General features: G+C 45.8%; 1 protein-coding gene across 1 annotated transcript; it reads left to right on the top strand.

Moving 5' to 3' along the window:
• The first annotated feature begins 2,383 nt into the window (after positions 1-2,383).
• Positions 2,384-2,942, top strand: LOC122477269 (histone H2A-Bbd type 1-like). Its single transcript, XM_043570177.1, has one exon. The coding sequence runs from the start codon at positions 2,486-2,488 to the stop codon at positions 2,837-2,839; it is 354 nt and encodes a 117-aa protein (XP_043426112.1). The 5' UTR covers positions 2,384-2,485; the 3' UTR covers positions 2,840-2,942.
• Positions 2,943-23,931: the final 20,989 nt, after the last annotated feature.

Genomic DNA, 23,931 nt, shown 5'->3' on the forward strand with positions numbered 1-23,931 from the left:
GTGAATAATTGTGAATTTCTTTCATGTTAGTGGATTTAGCAGATTTCATGAACACACCTATCCCAGAATTACTCAGCCACATACTTATATAACTTCTCACTGTGGCAGAAATGACCATGGTCATGGGCAGGCTCAGAAATAGAGCCTCTTTGTAGCATATGCAAATAAGAAGCAAAAATATATGAACTAGAATTATACCTAGTTATCAGTGTTTCAACATTGTGTCTTAAAAATTAGGCATCTATGGGATGCCTGGGTGGCTCATTCAGTGAAGCATCCAACTCTTGGTTTCGGCTCAGGTCATGATCTCACAATTCATTAGAGTCTTTCACAGGGCTCGGTGAGCCTGCTTGGGGCTCTCTGTCCCTCTCTGTCTTCTCCTTCCCTACTTGTTCTCTCTGCCTCTCAAATAAATAAACATTAAAAAAATTAGCTATGTATTGAATGCCCATTAACTATCAGTCCAAAGTTATGCATTATCTAGAAATCTTAAAAATTATCTTCTCGTTGGCATACTATGAAACGTGATTGCTTTGTAGAATGAAGTTTGTCCAACCAGTGATTCAATTTGGTTAATTATAAATTTATATATATATATATATATATATATATATATATATATATCATAATCTTAAACATAAAATACATTAACACCAGTTTATGTGGTCAGTAAAAGCTTATAAGTTTAGGAAGAACATACCTGAGTAGTAGATAAATGCATATTTGTGTTATAGTTAACACTGATAAAAGAGAAAGGACTTAGTTGTTTTCATTAAATCTAAACGATTGAACTAGTCCTGTTTGCTAAAGATTTACTTAAATTGAATTTGATATCTTAAAATAGTTGTGATTTAGTTTCTGGGAGAATATATATTGTTTAAATCTACCTCATTTAAAGTATCATAGTTCAGTTTCCTTATTTTCAAGAAAATTTGGAAATACTCAATGTGTGTAAGCAATTATTTATCTAGAAATGCTATTTAAGAACAGAGCTCCCTTAATTTAAGAGATTTTACAATCTGTTAATATCATTCAGAGGTAGGAAAACATCGTACACTCACACAATCAAAGGTGAAGACCTTTGTGTATTAAAGACAGAGACATATGGGCCCAGACAAGTAGAGCTTATAGCTTCAATCCTATAATTTCAGGCATATGTCAAGTATAACACAGAAACAGCAAATCTCCTCAGTCCAGATATCAAAAAGCTCTTCTCCCCTCAGAGAGTATGCAGTTCTTAATGGATTTGAACAAAGACTGGAAAATGAGGTTGTGTTTTGTCTTTCACCCAAAAGAAACTAGATCTCTTTGGACTCATTTTGAGAGATTTCCACATGGTCAGATCCTAAAACCAAACTCTGAACCATTGTTTTAAAAAATGTTTATTGTGAGAGGGAGAGAATGAGTGAGCAAGCAGGGGAAGGGCAGAGAGAGAGGGAGACAGAATCCCAAGCAGGCTCCATATTGCCAGAGTGGAGCCCAACGCGGGGCTTGAACCCGTGAACCCTGAGCTCATGACCCGAAACAAAATCAAGAGTTGGATGCTTAACTGACTGAGCCACCCAGGCACCCCCCCCCCCCCAGTCATTTTGGTTAACGATAAAAATAAATCATTGGCTGTAAATGAACAAAAATGAAACAGAAACACAAAGTTAGCAGAGAAGGAAATTAAAATTATTAAAAATTTAAATTAGAAAAAATCAACAAAGTGCTCTTGGTGCTTTGGATTCACCTAGAAGAAATGAGACACCCCTGGGTATTAACTGAGAATGAGGTACACTTTTTTGTCTTTGAATTTTATCTGGCTCTGACTGGTGAATCTAGTGGGCATATCACTGTGACCTCCAAAACAGTTAGAAGATATTTTCAAAGAGAGTGAACTCATGACCTTTATATCGATGTAACATGAAAATGTGTTAAGAGTCTTCACTGATGAGGAATTGGCGGATATTGTAACCAATCCAGAAGAGAATCCAAAGAACGTAGAAATATTGATAATCTTTAAATGTGTCAACGGGGGCAAAATTGGGTTTAGTTTGGACCTCTACTGGACAAAGCATTCAGTATGTGTGTCCGTGACTAGCAATTTTCAAAGGGCTGTCAAAGAGCTCAAAGACCATGGAAGGCCGGGACCAGGTAACCTGGAGGGGAGTGTCCTCAAGACAGAGCACTGTGTCAGTGGAAAGGTTCCCGTTCTTGTTTGTACTAGACTGTTGAGGGCCAGGAGAAAGAGTTCCCTCGTAAAGAGGGTCCAGTGCAGTCAACAGGGAGACCAGGTTTCTGTCACGGATGTTTCCAGGCCAGTCCTGAGCAGGGCACAGTGACACCAGTGACACCAGTGACATCATAATGTCGGAGGTGTCATATAAGCAGCTCCCTGACCAGTGAGGGGCACACTTGGTAGGAGTCGGCGCCGACATCCTGCCACCCTCGGGCCAGCGGGACGGTCAGGCCGGGCCGATCGGGTTCCAACCCAGCACGCGGCATGTCTGGGAGGCGCCGCCGCCGGCACCGTCGCAGACGGAGGAGGCACGCGGTGTCCCGCTCCAGGAGAGCCGAGCTGCAATTCCCGGTCAGCCGCGTGGAGCGCCTGCTGCGAGAGGGTCGCTACGCCCCGCGCCTGAGCGCGTCCACCCCGGTCTTCCTGACCGCCGTTCTCGAGTACCTGACGGCCAACATCCTGGAGCTGGCGGGCAAGGAGGCTCTGGACAGCCACAAGATGCGCATCACCCCGGAGCACGTGCAGCGAGCCCTGGGCAGCAACCAGCACCTCAGGGGTCTCCTCGAGAACACCACCTCCCCTCGGGTGGATGGGATGCCCCGAGTTCGGAAGTGGTGATGCCCGCGCCCCCTCGTCCGGACCCCGAAGCCGCCCACAGATGAGGGAGGCCTTGTGTCTGCACGTGACATTAAAGGAGTTAACTCCAGGGCCGTGCCTCTGACCGGTGTCTGTTTCTGTCATTCGGAGGTAGCCGGAGGTGTCTGTCCGACATCCGGGAGGAGACCTCCCACGGGAGGTGGAGGGTGGACGGGGCGGTCAGTGTGGGATGCTGGACTCGGGCATTTCGGGGAGCGGTTTCGCTGGGGACAGTGCGGGAAGTGGCCCTGAGGGAGTAGCGGGTCAGGGGGAAGAGACTTCCTCACTGGCGCTGAGCCAGTCCAGGCTTGTGAGGCCAGGAGGCTGGCGGGGTGGGGGTGGCTCTCCCAGGCATGTTGAATGCCCAGAAGGAGGGTGGGGGCTGAAGACCACGACTGAGGTGCCACAGGCCTTATTCCTGACCGGAGACCATGTGGAAGTCAGGAGGTGATGGCAGTGGGGGTGGGTGGAGAGGGTGGCATAGCAGCCGACACGCACTTAACGGGCCAGGGCTTCGCGTGAAGATTGAGGAGCGACGGGGAAACCATGAAGGGGTACACGTAGAAGGAACTATGCTCAGGTTGATTTGATGGCCTTATACCCCACCTCATTCCAAAAAAGGGCTCGAGGTAGGGATTATTAGCTAGTGCTGCGGTACTCTGTGGAGTATGTCCTTCTGCCCTCTCTCGCGGACCCTGGTCACCCGTATAGTACTATGAAAGGTAGCATCTGGCCTAAGACATGCGATCCTAGACGTTCTTTTTAAAAACCATTTGTTGATGTTTCTCTATTTTGAGAGAGAGCATACAGGGAAGGGGCTGAACGAGAGGGAGAGGGAGAATCCCAAGGGAACTCCCTACCACCGGCGCAGAGCCCGATGCGGGGCTCGATCCCAGGAACTGTGAGATCATGACCTGAGCCAAAACCAACAGGCAGACCCTTGACTGAGCCTCCCAGGTGTCCCAATCCTATGAAGTTCTTAATGGTTATTGTTAATAGATTTATTTAGAAATATACTCCATTATAAACTCCTGTAGTAATCTCATTCTCCATGAAACACCTAACCCGTCTACGATCATATACTTGATGGAGCAACATAGAGTTATCAGTGGCTGAATACGTGTTTGGAGAGGTACAAGTGTGTTCCGTGTAAGTTCTGTCCCAAGTGCTGGACTCGGGAGGACATACAGTTCTTACAAAGACTCTTGTGGTGTTTTGGGTTAAAAAGAGTTGTCACGTCAAGTGTTCTGGCAGTCTTTCCCCTTCCTGTGACTGTCAACACTTAATATTTTCCCCGGTTCATCATGTGCTCAAGGCCCCCCCCCCCCCCCCCCCCGCAGCCCCCTGGACTGTCACAGAGGGCTGGTCAGAGGTTGCCTAGGCAGCGTCGACAAAGGGATCAGAGGAGCTGGGTTGGCCATCCCAGTTCACCACTTTGTGGCCATGTGATGTGGGACACTCCTCTGTTGCCTCTGAAAAGCACTTTCCCGTGTGAAATGGGGATAATAAGGGTTCCCCCATCTTTGGATTTTTGCCAAGATTAAGTCATTGCGTGCCTGTCAACTGGCGCATAGCGCAGCGCCCGGCACAGGCTGCGCCCTGAGTGCGTAGCTGCACGTCTCTCCCTTTCTGTAGACCACATGCTTAGGCGTGCTTCCCCAGGTGCCCCTGGCCTGGATCTCACGCGATGGCCGGGGGCCTGGGCCACTGGCTGTGAGACCGCAGCCTGCTGAACCTTGGGGAGAGACAGAGTGCCACGCAGAGGAAGCGGCCAGAGGTGCACCCAGGAACCAGACAGGCCTCAGCCTGGTTTCCTCTCTGCTCCCCTCTGCCTGGGGACTCACCCTCTTTCTGCTTCCTGCCACCATCTTTTAAAGTATGGTGTTGGTTTAGCCTTTACCTACTTCATAGGAGTGTCCTGACAATAATAGTGTCAGGGTTGTGTTTAGTGCTGATTTGAATATGTGCTCGTACAAATCCAAGAAACTTTTCTTGCTCCACAATGCCATTCAACCAAATAGTTACAGAAACCTCACTGTCAAGATGTCAGCCTTTCCCAGTTGTGATTTCTTGTAGAGAGCCAGGAAGCTCTCTTTGCCTTAGCCAAGCTAAACTGTTACTCCTGTGTTCATTTGAGTAGCAAGCAGGTATCTCTCTCTTTCTCTCTCTCTCTCTCTGTCTCGCAGTTGCAGGTGGAGATTCGCCTTCACCTGGTTATAGGATAGCACCCACATTGCCACCTCATCCCTGAAGTTGAGTTTCTTTGTGACCAGGGCATGGTTTCTCATATTTCAGTGTCCTTCAGCCAACAGGGACTGCCTCCAGGGTGGATCATGCCAGGGAATCAGTCAGTGTGCTAAGATCTTGATATGTTGGTTAAAAAGCTGTCTGATTTTTAGAAGCAGTTGATTTGGCTCATGGCTTTGGCTTGTTTTAGCACAAAATAGTCTCCTGAGTATTTCACCAGAAGCACAGCTGAGGAATTCTTTAAAGGCTGGAGATGTGAGAGTAGATGGATAATCCATGTCTGGTTAGGAGACCTGTGTGGTCAGGTGGTAACCTTACAGTCCATGCAGTAGTCCACACTAATGGTCTCTGTGACACCTGTAGGGAGCCAGACTTCCTGGGTTCCTTCAGACTATCCAGCATCCAACTGGAATTTGGAGGTGGAGCTTCAGGGACTCGTGTTGGCAAGCCATCTTCAGTCACAGGGGCTTTGGACAATCGGGCAGAGCACTACTGCCATCCCTTTAAGAACTGTGCTTCAGCTATGCTTGTGGATTTCACAGGAAACATTGGGGCCAGGGCCAGTACAGGATGGGTGTAAATGCAGCCCCTGCCAAATCCCCCTCCTACACGTGCACAGGAATCCTCCACTCAGGGGAGGCAGGTGGAGAGGGGGAATCACTGCTCCTGGGAAAGAATGAACCACCAAGTTTAGGTTCTTTGTGCGTTTCAAAAAAGTAGGAGGTGTGGGATGTTGAGGAAGGATCAGCTCTTGCTTGGGCCCTGGATTGAGGACACCATTGATGACCAGTGCCCTGTTTGGAATGGGAAACAAAAACCGGAGTGAGTAGGGACAGGGGCTGGGCTGGGAGGGGGGTGTAGCTGCCAAACTAGGTCTGGAATCCAAAAGTGTATCAGGGCAAGGTGGAGTCAGACACGGGTCAGCACAGTAGAAAACATAATGTGTGAGAAGAGATGAGCCCAAGAGTTGAGTCTGGGGGGAAACCTGGAGGGTTGTGTGGGTTCAGGCATAGCATGAGCACAAGGTATGTGTATTAGGCCAGTCTCCCACTGAGAAAAATTTTAGGGACAGAAGTGTTTTTTATTTTTAATGTTTATTTATTTATTTTGAGAGAGAGGATGTACTACCCGGGAAGGGACAGAGAGAGAGAGGGAGAGAGAGAATCCCAAGTAGGGTCTGCAGTGTCAGCACAGAAACTGACACGGAGCTCAAACTCATAAACTGTGAGATCATGACCTGAGCTGAAACCAAGAGTCAGACACTGAACTGACTGAGCCACCGAGGCACGCCGGGAACAGAGACGTTTGAAGGCCCAGGCTCCTTTGGTCCCTGAATCTGACAGATTCTATAGGATGTGGCCAGAGGGAGACCACTGACTTTTCAGAAAGGGCCTTTGGAGCCCCAAAATAGAATTCAAGAATAACATGACTATCTATGAATCATTTATACAGCGTTTCAGTAAATCATTTCTAAAGCATAAATTATAAAAAGGCAGTTCACAGGCTTAATCTGGACAGCAGATGGGTTTGATAGTCCTACACAGATGTTTTAAAAGAGAATCAATTAGCTGCTAACATTTAATAATCAAGAACTTTATACCTAAATAAAGCACTTGTCAGAGGGTGCATTGGGGGAGGTGCAGTAATCCTCGCTGAGAATAAGCTGGAAGTGCACGGTCCTGGAAGCCTGTATCCAGGTTAGGTGAGGAGTCATCAGGATGTCCACAAGTGGAGGATGCAGCAACTCTAGGACAGGCCTCAGAAGGTGGTGCATGTGTGCAAGGTGCAGCCATCCTAGGGCCTGATAGATTAGAAGGTGCTTGGGAAGAGGGAGAAACCAGCCTAGAGGAGGATTGGGCAGGAGTTGCATGAATGGAGGAAACATCCAGCCTGTGGTAAGACCTAGAAGGTTGTGCATGGTTGAAAGGAGCATCTGGCCTAGAGGAGGATTCTTGGCTGTGTATGGATAGAGGGAAACCAGCCTGGTGAAGGAACCAGCAACAGGTACGGCATTGGTGGGTGTAGCCAACCTAGGAGATGACCCTACAAGAGGCCCTTGAGTGGGGGGTGTACGTAACCTTGAGTGAGGCTTGACAGGAAGTGCAAGGGAGGAAAAGGTATTCAGACTAGGGAAGGACTCAGAAGGACCTAAATGGTAGATGAACACCTGCCTTAGGAGAAGACACCGAAGGTGGTACATGGAAAGAGGTAGCACCTAGTCTATGGCAGGACTGGACAGGAGGTGCATGGGTGAAATTGAAAGCCATTTTAGGGGAGTATCATGTAAGATGTACATAAGTGGAGGATTCAGACAGCCTGGGAGAGTATTCAGCAAGAGCTGTAGAGGTGGAGGGTACAGACAGGAATAGGGGAGGATCTGACTGGGCGTGTGTGGCTGGTAGGAGCATTCAGCCTAGGGGAGTACTGGGCCGGAGGCTTATGAGTGGTAGGCTGTGATAACTTAATAACTGTTTTTGATATTCTGTAATTGATGATTTGGCATCATGAAGTCATTGAGCTATTCTAACAGCCCGATATTTTCTACATCTCCATCATCCCAGTGTTACCCTGAGCATGAAGTCTTCTTATAAACCCTCCAGCCACTCACTAGCTCCAATGTGTTTTGCTTCCTGCCTAGTAGGCGATGTCTTTACCTAGTTACTTCTCACTGATGGAGTAATAAAGGTCCCAATTCCACTTGATCCGTCTGTCTGCATCTCCCTTCAAGTGAGCCCGTGTGACTTGCCGGGCCTTCTGCCTTCTGGGGAACTGTGAGTAATAAGCTGTTCTTTGAAAGGCAATTGTTTCTTATGACTGTAATCTTACTTTATGTGATTAAACAAATCTTGGGTACATTTGGAAACCGTTGGTGCAGTGAGCAGGGTGTCTGATGACAGATGGGGATGACGTGCCTCCAGGTTTACTAAACGAATCCAACAGACAGCAAATACCGTGGGAAGGCACTGCTGGCTAGCTGTTGGCTGCTTGTCCTTTAGTGGCCATCACACTGTGTTGTGTCTTTCTGGTATTGCAGTGGCTCTGCAATCTAAATTTTAGCAGAGCTCAAAAAGCTTAGTCCTCTCCAAGTGGTTGTCTAGCTTAGGGTGCTGTAGTCTGAGCAAGGTGGTCCCCATCTGGCTCCTTAAGTGTTTACAATGCACCTAATCTAAGGAAGAGAACCTAGGGCAGTTGGCCATTGCACTGTGTGAAGGTCCTTGCAAAGAAACAGGAGGTGGTTACCTCCCTCCTGATATAGGTGGTTCTGATCCACTGAACCTCCACTAGGAGTGAAGTCTTTAGGAACTACTCAACTAAAATCATCTTCCTTCCTTATAGGTGGTAGGCATACTGGCCTGACTTGTAGCAGATAACTGCTCACCTAGAGATATCCTTACACTGAAGAGACCTGCTGACCAGTGATGTGGTCCACTCTTTTTACAGAGTCTGTGGTTCCCTGCTCACATTTTTGGGTTGGTCCCAAACCCCTTTGCTATTTTGTCTGTCTTGTTGCTGTATTGCACTTTGTCTCTGAACCCTGTGGGTTATAAGAGTTTGTATTCTTAGAGGCCCTTGGCACAATATTTAATGAAAAAATGGAAGGACAGGGAACATCTAGTTCCAGCATCTCCAAAACTCCTGATGATGTATTCACTTTAATTAATACCTGTAGAATACTACAAGGGCACTCTTAAGTGGTCCTTAACACCTTAGTATGTCATCACTCCAAGTGCTTTGATTTTAGAAACAAAGCATAAGAACAAATCAGGAAGTGCCACATTTGACTTCTTAGAGGTGAATGTTGACCCCTTGGAGTTCGACTATGATATCTTAGAAAGGGAGGCTGATAGCAAACCATTGCTGCAGGTATTTCTTGTAAATACCCAACGGATTAAAACTGTGGGGAGTGAACAGGAAATTGAGACAGAGACTCACAATTTTACAAGGCTAGATGTATAAACCACCTTACAGGACTTTGTACAGAGAGAATTCAGGAAAAGTGGGCATACTATGTTCTAAAGATCTTTACTACTGTCTCCAAGCTCTGGCTTATGGTCCAAGAAATGAGGCAATTAGTGGGAAGAACCCAGGACTCCTAATGCTAATGTTCTCTGAGAAGTTTTTACCTAGTTTTAGACTGCTCCCTATGTGCCCTGGCTCAACTTGTACGTTAACTCAGTATACCTATCAAACAGCTGAAAGTGACACTTATGAGGTCAGTCAGAGCAGCCCCCTAGACAATTGCTATGCCGGGTGAGCCCCTTCTATTATTACACTGAATTTTTATGGCCTGGGAATGGGCTCACCCTAGCATAGCCACAATCTCTGCTCACGCTCATGATAAATGACAACAGCAAGAGAAGGCCAAAACATTATTACTCAAGATTGGCATGGTTCAGTGGGTTTATTGTTTTGTAGAAAACCCTGATCCTGCAGATAATGAAGTGATTTCATACCCAGAGTCTGCGCTCCTTGACCCAGAATCCAAGGAACTTTTCCTCAGTAGGGCCCTGCCAAATTATAAATCTGTCCTTTCTCTTATGGGCTATGCCCACACATTTAGGGAAGCACTAGAGGGAGTAAGTATCCTAGTTGACCTGAAAGTGACTCACCCAATAATATGCAGGTTTTAGTTTATCAGAGCCAGCCACTGGCTGATCCTCTAAGCAGTTTCCCCCGGCAACCTCCTCTACATCTGGAACCCTTCCCTTGGTGATGACCCCCCCACACATACACACATAAATCTCTCCATGGGGAACTACCATTTCCCGGGGTTCCCACAGGCCTCATCGCTGTGCAGCCATTTCAAATGCTCTGACTACTCAAGAAGGCATTTCTTAATTTAGGACCTTTTCCCTATCTATAACCAGCCCCTGCTGAGGCACTACAGAGCTTTCAAACATCATCCCAAGACAAACCTATATCTGGGCACCTTAGAGACCTGGGTATCCCTCATGAAAAAATTTCAGGCCAGTCTACCTTTAAAATCCAACAATTGGTGAACTTGCTAGATTATTTTAGCAAGTTTCCTTCATTTGATATGGGAAGCCCTGCTCGGCCAGAGGCTGGCATTATCAGTTCCTAGTTTGAGGAGTCCTGATGCCCCATGTCCTATTCTGACCTTAGACAGTGTCTGTCATCTAGCCCCTTCCCCTAGGGTGATGACAACTTCCTGGATTTTGTCCCACTGCCTGGAGATAGCCGCACAGGAACTGATAGGCTACTAGAGCCTATGAAAAACATAAAATAACCAACTTTCCCTGGCTCTTTTAGATACTGGGTACAAGTCAGTTATTCTGGATAATTCTTCTCTTTTCAGAAAATATGGCCATCCATTTAAAATGCAGGGCCTATTTGGTCACCCCATTCACAGCATACAGGACACACACGGTGTTATGATTGATCTATGAAATTAAGTAAATTTACTGTGCTGATAGCCAGTCTGTCTCTGATCCATGTGACCTTAGGCATGGACACCATTTTGGAAAATCTCTTAAATTGGAACAAACCAAAATCAGTAGTGGTTGTCATGGGACTTGCTCAGTGGGAACCTGTGAACCTTCCACCTCCCATTAAGATTGTCAGTATGTCTCAATATAACCTACAAGAGCGTAGAGCTGGCCACAGGCCCAGTATTTCAGATCTTTGAAAAGCTGGTGTTTTGGTTCCTACCATCTCTTCTTTTCACAGCCCTTCCAGACCAGAGCTAAAGAGCTCTGCACTGGCAGCTCAGAGCCTCCTCCAGATCCTCCGTCTCCCTGTCTCTCTGCCCCTCCCCACTCACGCTCTTTCTCTTAAAGATAAATAAAACATTTAAAAAAAAAATCAGTGCTGTAACTGAACAGGGAATGTGAAAAGGGCAAAGAATAGGAAACCCACACCATCCGTGGAGTTGTATACTTGGATAGTGGTATACCCGGGCCTTCACTGCTATGGTGCATCTGGACAGCAGTGTCATGGGGCACCCAGGAGGACCCACTCACCCTAGGTACAGTGATGTAACTGGGAAAAGAGGGAGAACTGGTCAGAGAAGAGAAGCTCCACACCATCAGTGTAGTGGAGTTACTTGGACAGGAGACCCAAAGACCAGAAAGAGTTGGGCTAGTGGTATAACTAGACCACAGATATGAACAAGACAGGAGAAGCCCCAGGCCATCTGTGTGGTGTTATAACTGGAAAGGGGATGTGAACAGGGCTCCCAACACATTGGTGCAGCAGTATTTTTAAGAAGGAAAGGGGCAAAGAGAAAGAAGTCCACACCCTCAGTATTGTGGTGACTTGGGCAAGGGATGTGAGTGGGGCCCAGAGGAGGATCCTCGTACCATCGGCACAGCAATTACCTGGACAGTGGATCTGAACGCAGCAAATGGGGAGATGCCCCTCTCAGTTCACTTATGTAAGTGGACAGCGCATGCACATAAGGTAGGGAGGACAGCAAGCACCATCGGTGCAGTGTGTACCTGTGTACCTGGCAGGGGAGGTGAACAGGGCAGTGGAGTAACTGGAAAATGCAAATGAATGGGCCAAAGAAGAGCATCCTCACTCCATTGGTGTAGGGGGTAGGCTGTACAAATGAGGAGGAGAAAAGGTGTCCTGCACTGTCACAATCGTCCTGCAACTGAACACAGATGTAACGAGACAAGAGGAGCATTTCTAAATGAACACTGTAATACTGTAACTGGCATGTGAATGTGCAAGGAATAAAGAAGCACATTCCCACGCCATCAGGGCAGTGGTCTCTATGGAAGGGGATTAGAGTGGTGCAGAGAGGAGAATCCTGGCATCATTAGTGCAGTGATGGAAGGAGACAGGGGACGTGAACAAGGTAAAAAGAAGCATCTCCAAAAGCAAAGTGTGTGAAAGGGAGAAGCCCTGCGTCATCAACACAATGGTGTAAGTGCACCGTGGAACCAAAAGCTGCAAACAGAAAGAGCCCTTATACCATCAGTGCAGTGGGTACCCAGATAGGAATGTGAACAAGGCAGTGAGGAAGAGCCCTGTGCCATCATTAGTGCTGCCCCGGAAAAGGCTGTGAATGAATGAAAGGAATGAAAGGCACAGCCCGACATCATTAGGGCAGTGGTGTAAGTGGATGGCATTGTTAAAGCAACAGAAGGAGCCCTGCGTCATCAGGGCATTGATGGACTTGTGTATGGTGTGAACAGAGCAAAGTGGAGGGCCCCCCACAGTGGTGGAACTAGGTGGGGTATGACGAGGCAAAGAGATGAAGTCTTGCATAATCAAGACAGTGGAATACTTGGCAGGAGACAGGAATGGACACTGAAGAAGAAACCTGCACCATCAGAGCAGCAGTGTACTTGGTATGGGGTAGCAGCTGGGAAGAGAAGAGGGCCTTGCACTGTCAGTGAATGAAGCCCAGGGAGAGCCTTCCATGATTAGCATTGGTGGAGAGGGAAGGATGATAGTAACTGGCAGAAAGGAGCCCTATACCATCAGTGTGGAGGTAAGCCCTATGTATGAGGCCAAGAAAAGAACCTCACAACATCAGTGCAGTGGGAGGAACTGGACGCTGGATTGTAAATAGCTCATAGAGGAGCGTCCCCTGACCTCTGTATTCTGTTGTACCTCAGTAGGGAAAGTGAAGTGGAAAAAAACAAAGAAGCATCCTCACACTATCATTGCAGTAGTCTGACAGGAAAATGGACATGGGTGGCATAAGACAGAGTAGCCTGCATCATCAATGCAGTGGTTTCAGCAGACAGGAGATGTGAACGGGGCAAAGAAGAGGAGGAATCTCAAGTCATTGGTGCTGTAGCATAATAGCATCAATTGTGACTAGCGAAGAAGAGGATCCTGACACCATCATTTCAGTGTTATAACTGGACAGGAGATCTGAGTGGGCCACAGGGGAGTTCCCCACCTCATTTATGCATTGCTGTAATTGGCCAGGGGATCTGACTTGGCAAAGAGCGAGCATGTACCACAAGTGCTACTGGACATGGGATATAAACGGGGAAGAAGGGAGCATCCCTACACCATCAGGGTGGTCATAACTTGGAAAGGGTAATTGTGCAGGGAAGAGCAGTCCACATCATCATTGTGTTTACACGGGGACTGGGAGTGTGATGGGGGCAAAGAGGAAGAAATACTCACCAGGAGCACAGTTGTTACCAGGATGGTGTGAACTGACCCATCAGGAGGAGACTTGCAGTCAGTGCAAGTCAGTCAGTGGTGTGAGTAGACATGGTATTTGATCTGTGCAAAAGAGTATCCCTGTGCCATCAGTGAGGCAGCTGAACTAGAGAAAAGATGTGAATGGTGTAAAAAGAGGAAGGATGCATCGTAAGAACATTGGTTTCCTTAGTGTAGGGAAAGTGAATAGGGGGAGGAAAAGAATCCTGATGCTGTTATTTCATCCCTACACTATAAGTAGCATTAAGTGAAAAGGTGATATGAGGGGTGCAGAGAAGAACAACCCTGCATAGTCAGTGTTGTGGTGAAGGTTTTCAGGGCATGTGAAAGAGGCACCCTGGAGTATCCTCTCACCCTACTACTGTGGTAGGACTGGGTCTGGTGTGTGGACGAGGCAATGAGGAGGGATACCACACATCAGCACAGTCGTTGCCTGGGCGGGGGTTGAAAATGGAGCTGGCGGGAGTCACACACCATCAGTGCAGAGGTGCATGGCATGTGAAGAGCTCAAGGGCAGTGCACCATCAGGGTGGAGGGCAACTGGAAAGAAGAAGTGAACTGCTCGAGCAGGAGCCACCCCACATCATCATTTCTGTTGTTATGGATGTAAAAGGAGCAAAGACAAAACCCACATATCGCCCAATGGAATATAGGGAAGTTGAACAGGATAAAGAGTTGGATTCCTTCCACTTTAGTGCATTGGTGGAATCGGAGGGGTGATGGGAACACAGTGACGGAAGGAGTCTCACCCCAGCAATGCTGTACTGGATAGTTGATATGAACTGGGCAAATAATAGGAACCCTGAAATGTGAGTCCATAGGTGTAACTGGACACAAGGCATAAGGAGGACTATTAGGAGCATCCTCAGACCACAGGTATAGTGCTGTGACCTGAGTGCATTAGGAACTACACATAGGAGCCGCCCTATGTCCTCTGTTGTGGTTGTGTATGTGGAGAGGGAATGTGAAAAGGGCAGAGAGGAAAAAATGCATCATCATTGCCATGTATACCTAGGAGTGGAGTGGGACAAAGAGTAAGATTCTTTTATTGCTGCTACAGTGGTACAAATGGAAAATTGATGAGGACAGGGCAAAGGAGAACCTTCATTAGATGGATGCAGTCACGTAAGTAGAGGGGGAACGTGAACAGGGCATATCACCACTGAAAAGGCGCAAGTGGAAACTGGGCAAGAATGGGGCAAAGAGGGGCGCCTGGGTGGCGCAGTCGGTTAAGCGTCCGACTTTAGCCAGGTCACGATCTCGTGGTCCGTGAGTTCAAGCCCCACGTCGGGCTCTGGGCTGATGGCTCAGAGCCTGGAGCCTGTTTCCGATTCTGTGTCTCCCTCTCTCTCTGCCCCTCGCCCGTTCATGCTCTGTATCTCTCTGTCCCAAAAATAAATAAACGTTGAAAAAAAAATTTTTAAGAATGGGGCAAAGAGGAACCTCCCCCTCCCATTGGCCCAGTTATGTAAGTGGAGTGGGGTGTAAATGGGTCAAAGAGAAAGATCTCTGTGTTGGCATCTTGATGGTATAACTGGACGGGGGACTTCAGCAGCAGCAAGAGGATTATGCCCACACCACCAGGGCAAGGCTGTCATTGAGACATTTATGTGAATGGGATGAAGAGCACGAGCCCTTCTTCATCACTGGCATGGGCTGATTGTACAGCGTTGTGGACGTGGCAAACGGGAGGACCTCTGAATATTCAGTGAAGTAGGATTTACTGGGCTGAAGGAGTGAACAGAGCAAACAGGAAGAGCCCTTCCTGCTCGGTCATGGGACTGGGGCCTGGACAGTGAATGTAAACAGGACAGTCAGGAGTATGCCAACCCTGGCAGTACAGTGGCACTGATGAGCAGCATATATGAATGGGGTAAAGAGGAGGAGCCGTTCACCGTCAGGACAGTAGTGAAATGCCAACTCAACAAAGAGCAAGAACACCAAACTACCAGTGTGGTAGGATAACGGGACAGGGGATATGTATTGGGCCCAAAGCAATAACGCCACCCCCTCAGTGCAGCTGAATAACTAGATACGAGAGTGTGGATGGAGCAAATACACAGAGCTCTAAATCTTCCATGCATTGGTGTAATTGGGAAGAATATTTTATGGATATGAAGATGTGGAGCCTTACAACTTATTTAGCTAGATAAGGGCTGCGTATAGAGCAACAAAGATACAATAGGTGCAGTGCAGTAACTGTATAGTGTCTATGACTGGAGTCATTTGGGAAGATCCACATCAGTGCTCTGGAGTAACTGACAGTATACATGAACTAGGAAATTCTTAGGAGTCCTCCCACATAAGAGCAGTAGAGTGATTAGACAGTGTATACAAATGGGGATGTTAGGAGAATACCTGCCTCATCAGTGCAGTTGAGTAACTGTAGTGTATGCCAATGAGGCAATTAGGAAGAGTCCTACAATATCAGTACAGTAGAGTAATACACAGTATATATGAATGGGACAATTGGGAGCAGCCCTGTGGTGGAGTAACTAGACAGTGTGTATTAATGTGGCGATCAGGTGGAGCCCTGCCCGTCACTAGTGGAGTAACTATATAGTGTATGCATGCAGGGTAGTTAGGATGAGTCCCACTATCTCATTGTAGGGGAGTAAGTGTACAAAGGTAGTGAAAAGGACAATTGTGAGGACTCCTGCTGCTCAGTGCAATCAACTAATTAGGCTATGTATATGCATGGGGTAATTAGGTTGAACCTTGCCCCACCACTGTAGTGGAGTAACTGGTAGGTGATGTGAGTGGGTCATTTAGGAGGAGCCCTGCCGCATCAGTGCCCTGTAGTAGAGCGGACAGCGTATGCAAACAGGGCAATTAGAATCCCCATCACATTGGTGTGGTGAAATAAATGTACATTGTGAACATAACAGTTAGGAGGAGCCGCACCCCATCAATGCAGCAGAGTGACCAGGCTGGGGATGTGAACAGGGCAGTTGTGGAGAGCTCCACTGTGTGTGTGTGGAGTGCAATAACTGGGAAGATCCCTACCTGTGCACTGCTCTGATGGGCTCAGCATTCCCACCGCTATACTATTTGGAGGAAGCCAGGCATGGCTTTGAATTCCCTCCCAAGCCAGTAAGACCTGCAGTGCTGTTATCCAGTACCCCAGGAGAATTACAAGTGTGCCTTCAAGATGGTGTGATTTATGGTCATGGTGTTGTAAAACATTTCATCTGCAGTAGGCTGATCTGCTTTTTGGAGCTTGAGGTGACCTTCCAGATACTACTGAGATAGTTAATGGAAAACCAATTTTCCTGCCATCCTGCTCACAGCCTGTCATGTATCGTGTAATATATATCACTGAACACTCTGAAAGCAGAGGTTCTAAATTTTCAGACATTGTAATTGCTTAAGATATATACCCTGACATAAATATGCATGATGGTTACACTCTAGAATATGAGGTAACTAACATGGAAACCAAGTCAATGACCCAAATCCAGCCCAGGTTGTTGTGACTGAAAGTCTTCATGGACTGTCTGGCAGCCTTGACAAACCAAGTTTCAGCCGAAAAGAGAATGGATCACAAAGCAACCCCTGCCACAGTTGGCACCTTATTGACGTTTCTGCAGGCATGGCCAGGAAATCAATGGGCTGTGAACGCTGAATTATCCTCTTATGCCCGGAAGTGACCCCTGCAGGCCAGGCTGCAGGATGTTAGCGGACTGACTTGCAGGAACACACACCATTCCTGGCTGCCGCTCCTTCTGCTCTGGGAATGGAGGGGCTGCCTCGGGTTCAAGGTTGTGGACCTGACATTCGAAAGCAGCACTGTGTTCGCCACGGAGACACCTAGTTAGCCAGATGTCTCTCCCTACATAGTTGTGCTACATTAAATGTGCCAAAGTTAAAGTACATTGAAAAAGATAAGCCAAGTCAACTTTAATGGGTAGAAACTCTAAACCTTTAGACAATATTTAATACGTAGGGGTATGGTGCTCGTGGAAGAAAGAAGAGGAAATAAGTTTGGGACATAAAGTGGGGAAAGTAACTCTAAGCAGTGTAACCAGGGTTCAACAGAGCCTCACCCCTTCTCCAGGATCCGGTGACTATAGAGTCAGTGCCTCACAGAGCTGGGGCCCCTAATGTACCCTCTCCAGTTATACCGATCGGTTAGTACTTGTGCTGATATATTTGTGGTTTTATATTTCTATTCATTTTATATGTATAATATTTGTTGTTAGATAATTCTCATAACATTCTTAATCAGAGGCTCAGAAATACACTTGCACATCTGACACCGATGAGCCTGCATCCCTGTCTCCTAGGATATTTTCTTAACCGGTTCAGGTTAGTTCAGGCCAGTCTTGGAATCCATGACTATCTGAATGTCAGCAATCACTCTCTCTCGGAATTCCTAAGCCCCAGCATCCCTGAGAGGTGGCCACGGAGGGGTTGTCTGGGAGAGGCTCAGCCGGGCTTCTTAACCAGCGCCGCTGAAGAAGTCAGCCTCTCCCTGCAAGACTGTGCCAGGAGTTATGTGTCAGGAGTTAAGAAGTAAGCAGGTTGCAGTAGAAACAGAGATACTTAAGACAGTCCTGAGCAGACATTGTCACACTTTTCAGAAGTGTGCTACCAACACCCCTTTCTCTGGCTGACGTCTCACTGAGGGATTCCCTCTGCTCCCTGAGGACCTCACCTCCCTGCACCTCACCCACAAGGCAGTTCTTGGACGGGCTCTTTGGTTTTATGACAGTTTACGATAATTTGGATCATTTGAAATTTTGTGTGTCGCGGTAACCCAGCTACTGGTTCCCCAGCCCTCCCCTCCTCCCTTGTTGCAGCACAGTCCTCGGTAACTCGTACCTCATTTGATACCCCGAGGCTGTGATCTTCTTTTCCACAACATTAGCCTCAAGAACGGAAAACACACTCCCACAGTGACTTTTATAGCCCAAACCCACCTGCAGTAGGAAGACGAGGCAGAGAAATTTCCGAGTCTGGCTAGAGAAACTTAGCCACAGAGACATAGGTTGGCACAGTCCTTCATCTGCCCACTTTGGGCTGTCCTCACCCAGGTCCGCCAGCCCTTGGCCATCTCAGTGCCACATTAGTGAGAAGTGCCAGTGACCCATGCACTCGGACCCTCTGAAATACCAGCCACTAACGTATGGGCTTCTGCTGATGTCCTCACTGCCTGTAGAGGATGCTGCAGTGCCCCTTCCCTGTCCCCTGGTGCCTTAGCACAGGAGCACAAGCTCTGCGACTTCTACCTGCCTGAGGACTTTGCTCGGCTGCCAGGGCCCACTCTGCCCAGTCAGGCCAGCTGCGAGAGCCAGAGGCTTCATGTCCCAGACGCGGCCCTCCGTTGTGTCAGAAAACATAACGGAGGTGCATGCGCTGCACTGACTCTCAGCGCTCCCCAGTGGGACTGAGCTCTAGGAATCATCCACAGTGGTAACTTCTTGATACTGTACCTTGTATTGGCTGCCTTCCCTGCCCTGTCTCCCGACTCCTGGGTGGCCTGAGATCAATCCCACCCCAAATGTAACTACTTGCATTTCAGTGTGGTCTCAGGTCTGCTTCCAGCAAATCCAAAGTCAGCTACCGCTTCAGCGCCCACATCCAGTATCAGATGACTGGCCCCGCTAGTCATTATGACCAGCACCCACACTCTTGACATGGAGGAGGTTTCCTGGAATAAGACTGGAATCCTGTCTCTAGGTCTTTCTCACATGGGATGAAGTATGTGAAATGATGCTTTTCTAGAACTATTCCTGCTCAGCATTTATGTATTTTTCTAGGTCTGTCATGGAGAAACCACCTATTACACGTTTACCCTTTGCTGACAACACGGTGCAGGGACAAGTTCACTCAAAAATGGCAAACAGCAGGAGGTATGCCCTTTATTCTGTGTGCGACCACCTGCATGGCCCTAGCTCCGTGAGGGGGCCGCATTAACAACCCCATCAAAACCTAGGAGTGCTGGCTCCTAAGTGCTTCCCATCACAGACAGAAGGTCAGTCGCACTGCTCTGAGACTTTCTCGAATGGCTACTCTTTCCAGCCCACTGATGTCCACGTACAAATCCGTCATGAGCAGGCAGACTGTTTTGTCTCTTCACTGCTTTCCAGTAATACACTTCAGGCCCGATGCACATGAGAAACTTAAACAAGAACCAGACCCGGAAGCACTACTGGATTAGAAAGAAGTTTATCTTTACACGTGTCTATGTGGCCTCGTGGTTTCCCTTTCACCTTCTAAGTGACTTCTGTTGCTTCTTCTCCAACTGTCTGCCCCTAGAATTCACTTTTATTTTATGTCTGATTACAGATACCACCAGTTCACACTACTGTGCAATTTGCAGAGGAATTTGGATAAGAAGAACCATCGAAGATTGGGAACCTACTGGGAAACCTAGAACTTCCCAGGTAAGTTTCGTTCATTTATATATTCATCCTACAAACATTTGTTAACTATGTACCAGGCACTGTTAGAGGTATTGGTGGTTCACAGTTTTAATACTCTTTGAAAAGTCTCTATTGCAGGTAAGGAGTTAGATGTTAATAAAGAACTCAATGCTTCTGTCATAACCATTGCTTTAAATTAGAGAAATAAAGTGAAAACATCAACAAAATGAAATACCTTTAATGTTTTATGAGACAAACACAATCACCATTTTCAAATATATCTTATCAGCATACACTTTGGGGGAGTCATAATTAAACCAAATTGTTTTTATTAAAAAGAATTTTTAAAAACAAAATAGGTTAAAATTTGAATTATTAATATTTGTGGTGCTTTACAACCGTATTTACAGCAATGATTCAGACTTAGTTCCTCTGTTTAATTGATTTCTACATTCACCTTCAGGACTTAAACTATGTGCTTCTACTTCAAAGGTTTTACTTTGATTAATTATTTGAATTTTGATGAATATTTGCAGAGAGGGTGGTTTATTCAGAGTCCATTTATAATTGGAATTATTTCTGTGGCTTTCAGATATGACTTGATATAGAATTATTGAGTCAGACACAGCCTTTTCCCCTTAACATATTTCATGCTGTTCTTTTTGTATCCTGTTACTCTATGACACTCAGGAGAAGCCTGCTTTGGTACCCTTGTGGAAAATTATTTTTTTTCCTGAATACCTGTTGTATTCTTTATCTTTAAAATTCAAAATGCCAGCCATTCACATTCAGATATTAGACAGTTTTTTGTTAATTTTGTTTGACCATGACAAGATGTGTTCATCTGAAGATCAACGTTTTTCTTCATCTCAAGAAAACTTTATTTTCTTATTTAAATATTGCTTCTCTTCCATTTGTTCAGGAATTTTCTTTCAAACATGCCAATAATTTGCATATTGGATCTCCATTCTTTGTCTTTTATATCTGTTTTTCTTAGGCTGCTAGTGTGCATTTTGTAGGATAAAAGTGTTTATACTTTTATTTTTAAGTGATCTCTACACCCAACATGGGACTTGAACTCACAACTCACAATGTCAAGAGTCGCATGCTCTACCGATTGAGTCAGCCAGGTGCCCACAAAAGTGTTTATACTTTGAATAGTCACGTTCATACTATAAAGATGGACATGGTACATAACTATGTGAAATTTTTTGCCTTCCTTCATGATTCCTTTGGTTTTTCTTCAGTGGATAAATGATTTTCTGTAGTACATTTTATGTGCTGGTAAATGCTGGAGTGCCAGCCGCAGTTAATGTGATCAGCAGCCATCTTTCCCTCCTTCTAATGCAGTATCCCAACAAAATTTGTGCATGTCAGCAAAAAGGGGGCAAGTATTCTAGTCTTCTTGTTTCACAGAACTGTGGTGGTGCCAACCACATTTCTTTTGATATTAGACTGTAAGTTGCCTCTGATGGCATTGACCACTCATAAAGCTGCTGGGGGGATTAAATGACTTAATAACAAGTAAAATGCCTACAACAGAGCCTGATGCCTGGTCGGCTCTCTGCATTCCCAGAACTGCGTTCCCCACCCTGCCCTGATGGCAAACCTCATGGGGAGCCCTTGATGACTGTGAAGCCAAGGAAATCAACAGTGTTTCACAGTGATCATGGCTATGGCCTGCAGAGTGAGTGCCAAACCAGCTGGACCTCATCCCCACTGAGTAATTTACTGGCTATATGTCCCTGAAGAAGTTAACTTATCTGGGCTTTTCATGGCGGGAGGTTGCAGAGGGATCTTCTCCACAGAGTTCTCATTCTCAAGTTCCTGTGGTTCTACACTTCCAGCCAGGAGGAGTCCCTACCTGTCATTCTACTACCTTGACCCTGCCCAGGCAGATGAGCAGTGGCTGTCGCTGCCAGCACACACACAAAAGGCCCTGTTGAAGCCATGAACACCTGGGCCATAAACTGCATCAGTTGTGCTGTTGAGGTGCGCACGTGAGCACAGTAGTGGTGTGGGTCTTGTCAGGTTGCAGGTGTGCGGGGCATCCAGGTCTGGCTATCTGGCTGCCGCAGGAACACAGCAGTGGTATGCCTATCTCATCTAAGACCTTTCAGAATTTCTCTTTCTTTTCTTTCTTTCTTTCTTTCTTTCTTTCTTTCTTTCTTTCATTCTTTCATTCTTTCATTCTTTCAAGTTTATTTATTTTGAGGGCCGTGGGGAGAGAGAGAGAGAATCCCAGCACAGAGCCTGATGTGAGGCTCCAACTCATGAACCATGAGATCATGACCTGAGCTGAAGTTGGATGCTTAACCAACTGAGCCACCCAGGCGCCCCTTTCAGGATACTTTAGAAAAAATTAATAGATTTTATTCTTTTGAACAGTTTGAAGTTTACAGATAAATTGAACAGAATGTAGATTTCCCATATACTCCCCTTATACATTATGCATTTTCCCCTTATATTATTTACATCAGACATTAGTGTGGTATACTTGTTGAAGTTGATGAGCCAACACTGATACATTATTATTAGCTAAATCCATAATTTACATTAGGGTTCATTCTTTGTATTGTAAATTCTGTGGATTTTGACAAATGTATAGTGATATGTCTCTGCCATTATAGTATCTTACAAAATAGTTTCACCGCCCTAAAAATCCTCAGTGCTCTGCCTGTTTGCCCCTTCCCTGCCCCACTCCTGGCTAAACTTTTTACTGTCTCTATAGTTTTTCTGTTTTAAGTTTGTTTTAAATAATCTCTACACTATGTGAAGCTCAAACTCATGACCCCAAAATCAAGAGTTGCATGCTCTTCTGACTGAGCCAGCCATGCATCCCTGTTTCCATAGTTTTGTCTTTTCCACAACATCATATATTTGGATTCATGCAGTATTGGAGCCTTTTCAGATTGTTTTTTCACTTGGTAATATGCATTTAAGCTTTCTCCATGTAATTAATTATTTATTTATAAAGTAGTCTCTACACTAATGTGGGCTCACACTCATGACCCTGAGAGCAAGAGTTAGATGCTCCACTGGCTGAGCCAGCCAGGTGCCCCTCCCCCATGTCTTTTCATGGCTTGATAGCTCATTTCTTTTTATCAATGAATAATATTACAATGTGTGTTTATACCACAGTTTGTTTATACACTTATTTATTGAGGGACATCTTGATTACTTCCAAGTCTTGGCAATTAAGAATAGAGCTTCTGCACATTCATGTGCAGGTTTTGCGTAGGTACACGTTTTCAAATCCTTTGAATGAATATGGAGTAGTATAACTGGTGAATCATATGACAGGGTAAGAGTATGTTTATTTTTGTAAGAAACCACCAAACTATCTTCCAGAGTAGTTATATTATTTTGCATTGCCACAGTAATGAATAAAAGTTTCTGTTGTTCCACATCGTCACCAGGATTTGGTGTTAGTATTTTGAATTTTAGCCATTCTGATGGGTATGTAGTGATAGTTCATTATGATTTTACTTGGCATTCCTTTACTAGCTGATGATGTTGAACATCATGTCATTGCTTTTTTGCCATCTGTGCAACTTCTGTGGTGAAATGTCTGTTCAGATCTTTTGCCCCTTTAAATTTTTGTTTTCTTCTTGTTGAGTTTTAAGAATTCTTCACATATTTTGGATGCAAGTTCTTTATCAGGTATGTATTTTGTAAATATTTTTCCCAATATGTGGCTTGTCTTTTCATTGTCTTAGCAGTGGCTTTTTTAAAATTTATTTTTATTTTTTATTAAAAAATATTATTGAAGTATAGTTGGCATACAATTCCTGATTGCCATTTTTTTTTCCTTTGAGCGTTTTAAATATGTCATCCCACTGCCCTCTGGCATTCATGATTTCTGGTGAGAAATTGGCTCTTAATCTTATTGAGGATCTCTTGTAAGTGATGTGTAACAACTTAAAACAATACATGCCAATTCCCAGAAGTAACTATATAACTTTCTAGAATGAAAGATCCTAGTAAGTGTCAAACACAGTGGATAGGGAAAAATAAAGGAAAACATCACACTGCCACCATCCCGACAACAATAACAACACTTGGAGGGAGTTTATGAAGTTAGTCTTAGGATCTGATTTTCAGTACAGACTCATCACACCACCTGATGCAACATTGGGTGAGAAGTACTTGGCAGCTCTGCCCTACCTTAGCCCCGTTTGCATGGACCCATTAGTAGGGAAGGGGAATCAGTGAATAATAATTGGTGATATCATGAAGAATGACATTGGGGGGTGTCTGGGTGGCTCATTTGGTTAAGTTTCTGACTCCTGGTTTTGGCTCAGGTCA

This window comes from Prionailurus bengalensis, chromosome X (assembly GCF_016509475.1).
Source record: "Prionailurus bengalensis isolate Pbe53 chromosome X, Fcat_Pben_1.1_paternal_pri, whole genome shotgun sequence".
Lineage (NCBI taxonomy): Eukaryota > Metazoa > Chordata > Mammalia > Carnivora > Felidae > Prionailurus > Prionailurus bengalensis.

Coding starts and splice junctions, on each gene's coding strand:
- LOC122477269 (XM_043570177.1), top strand. CDS start 2,486: ATGTCTGGGAGGCGCCGCCGCCGGCACCGTCGCAGACGGAGGAGGCAC.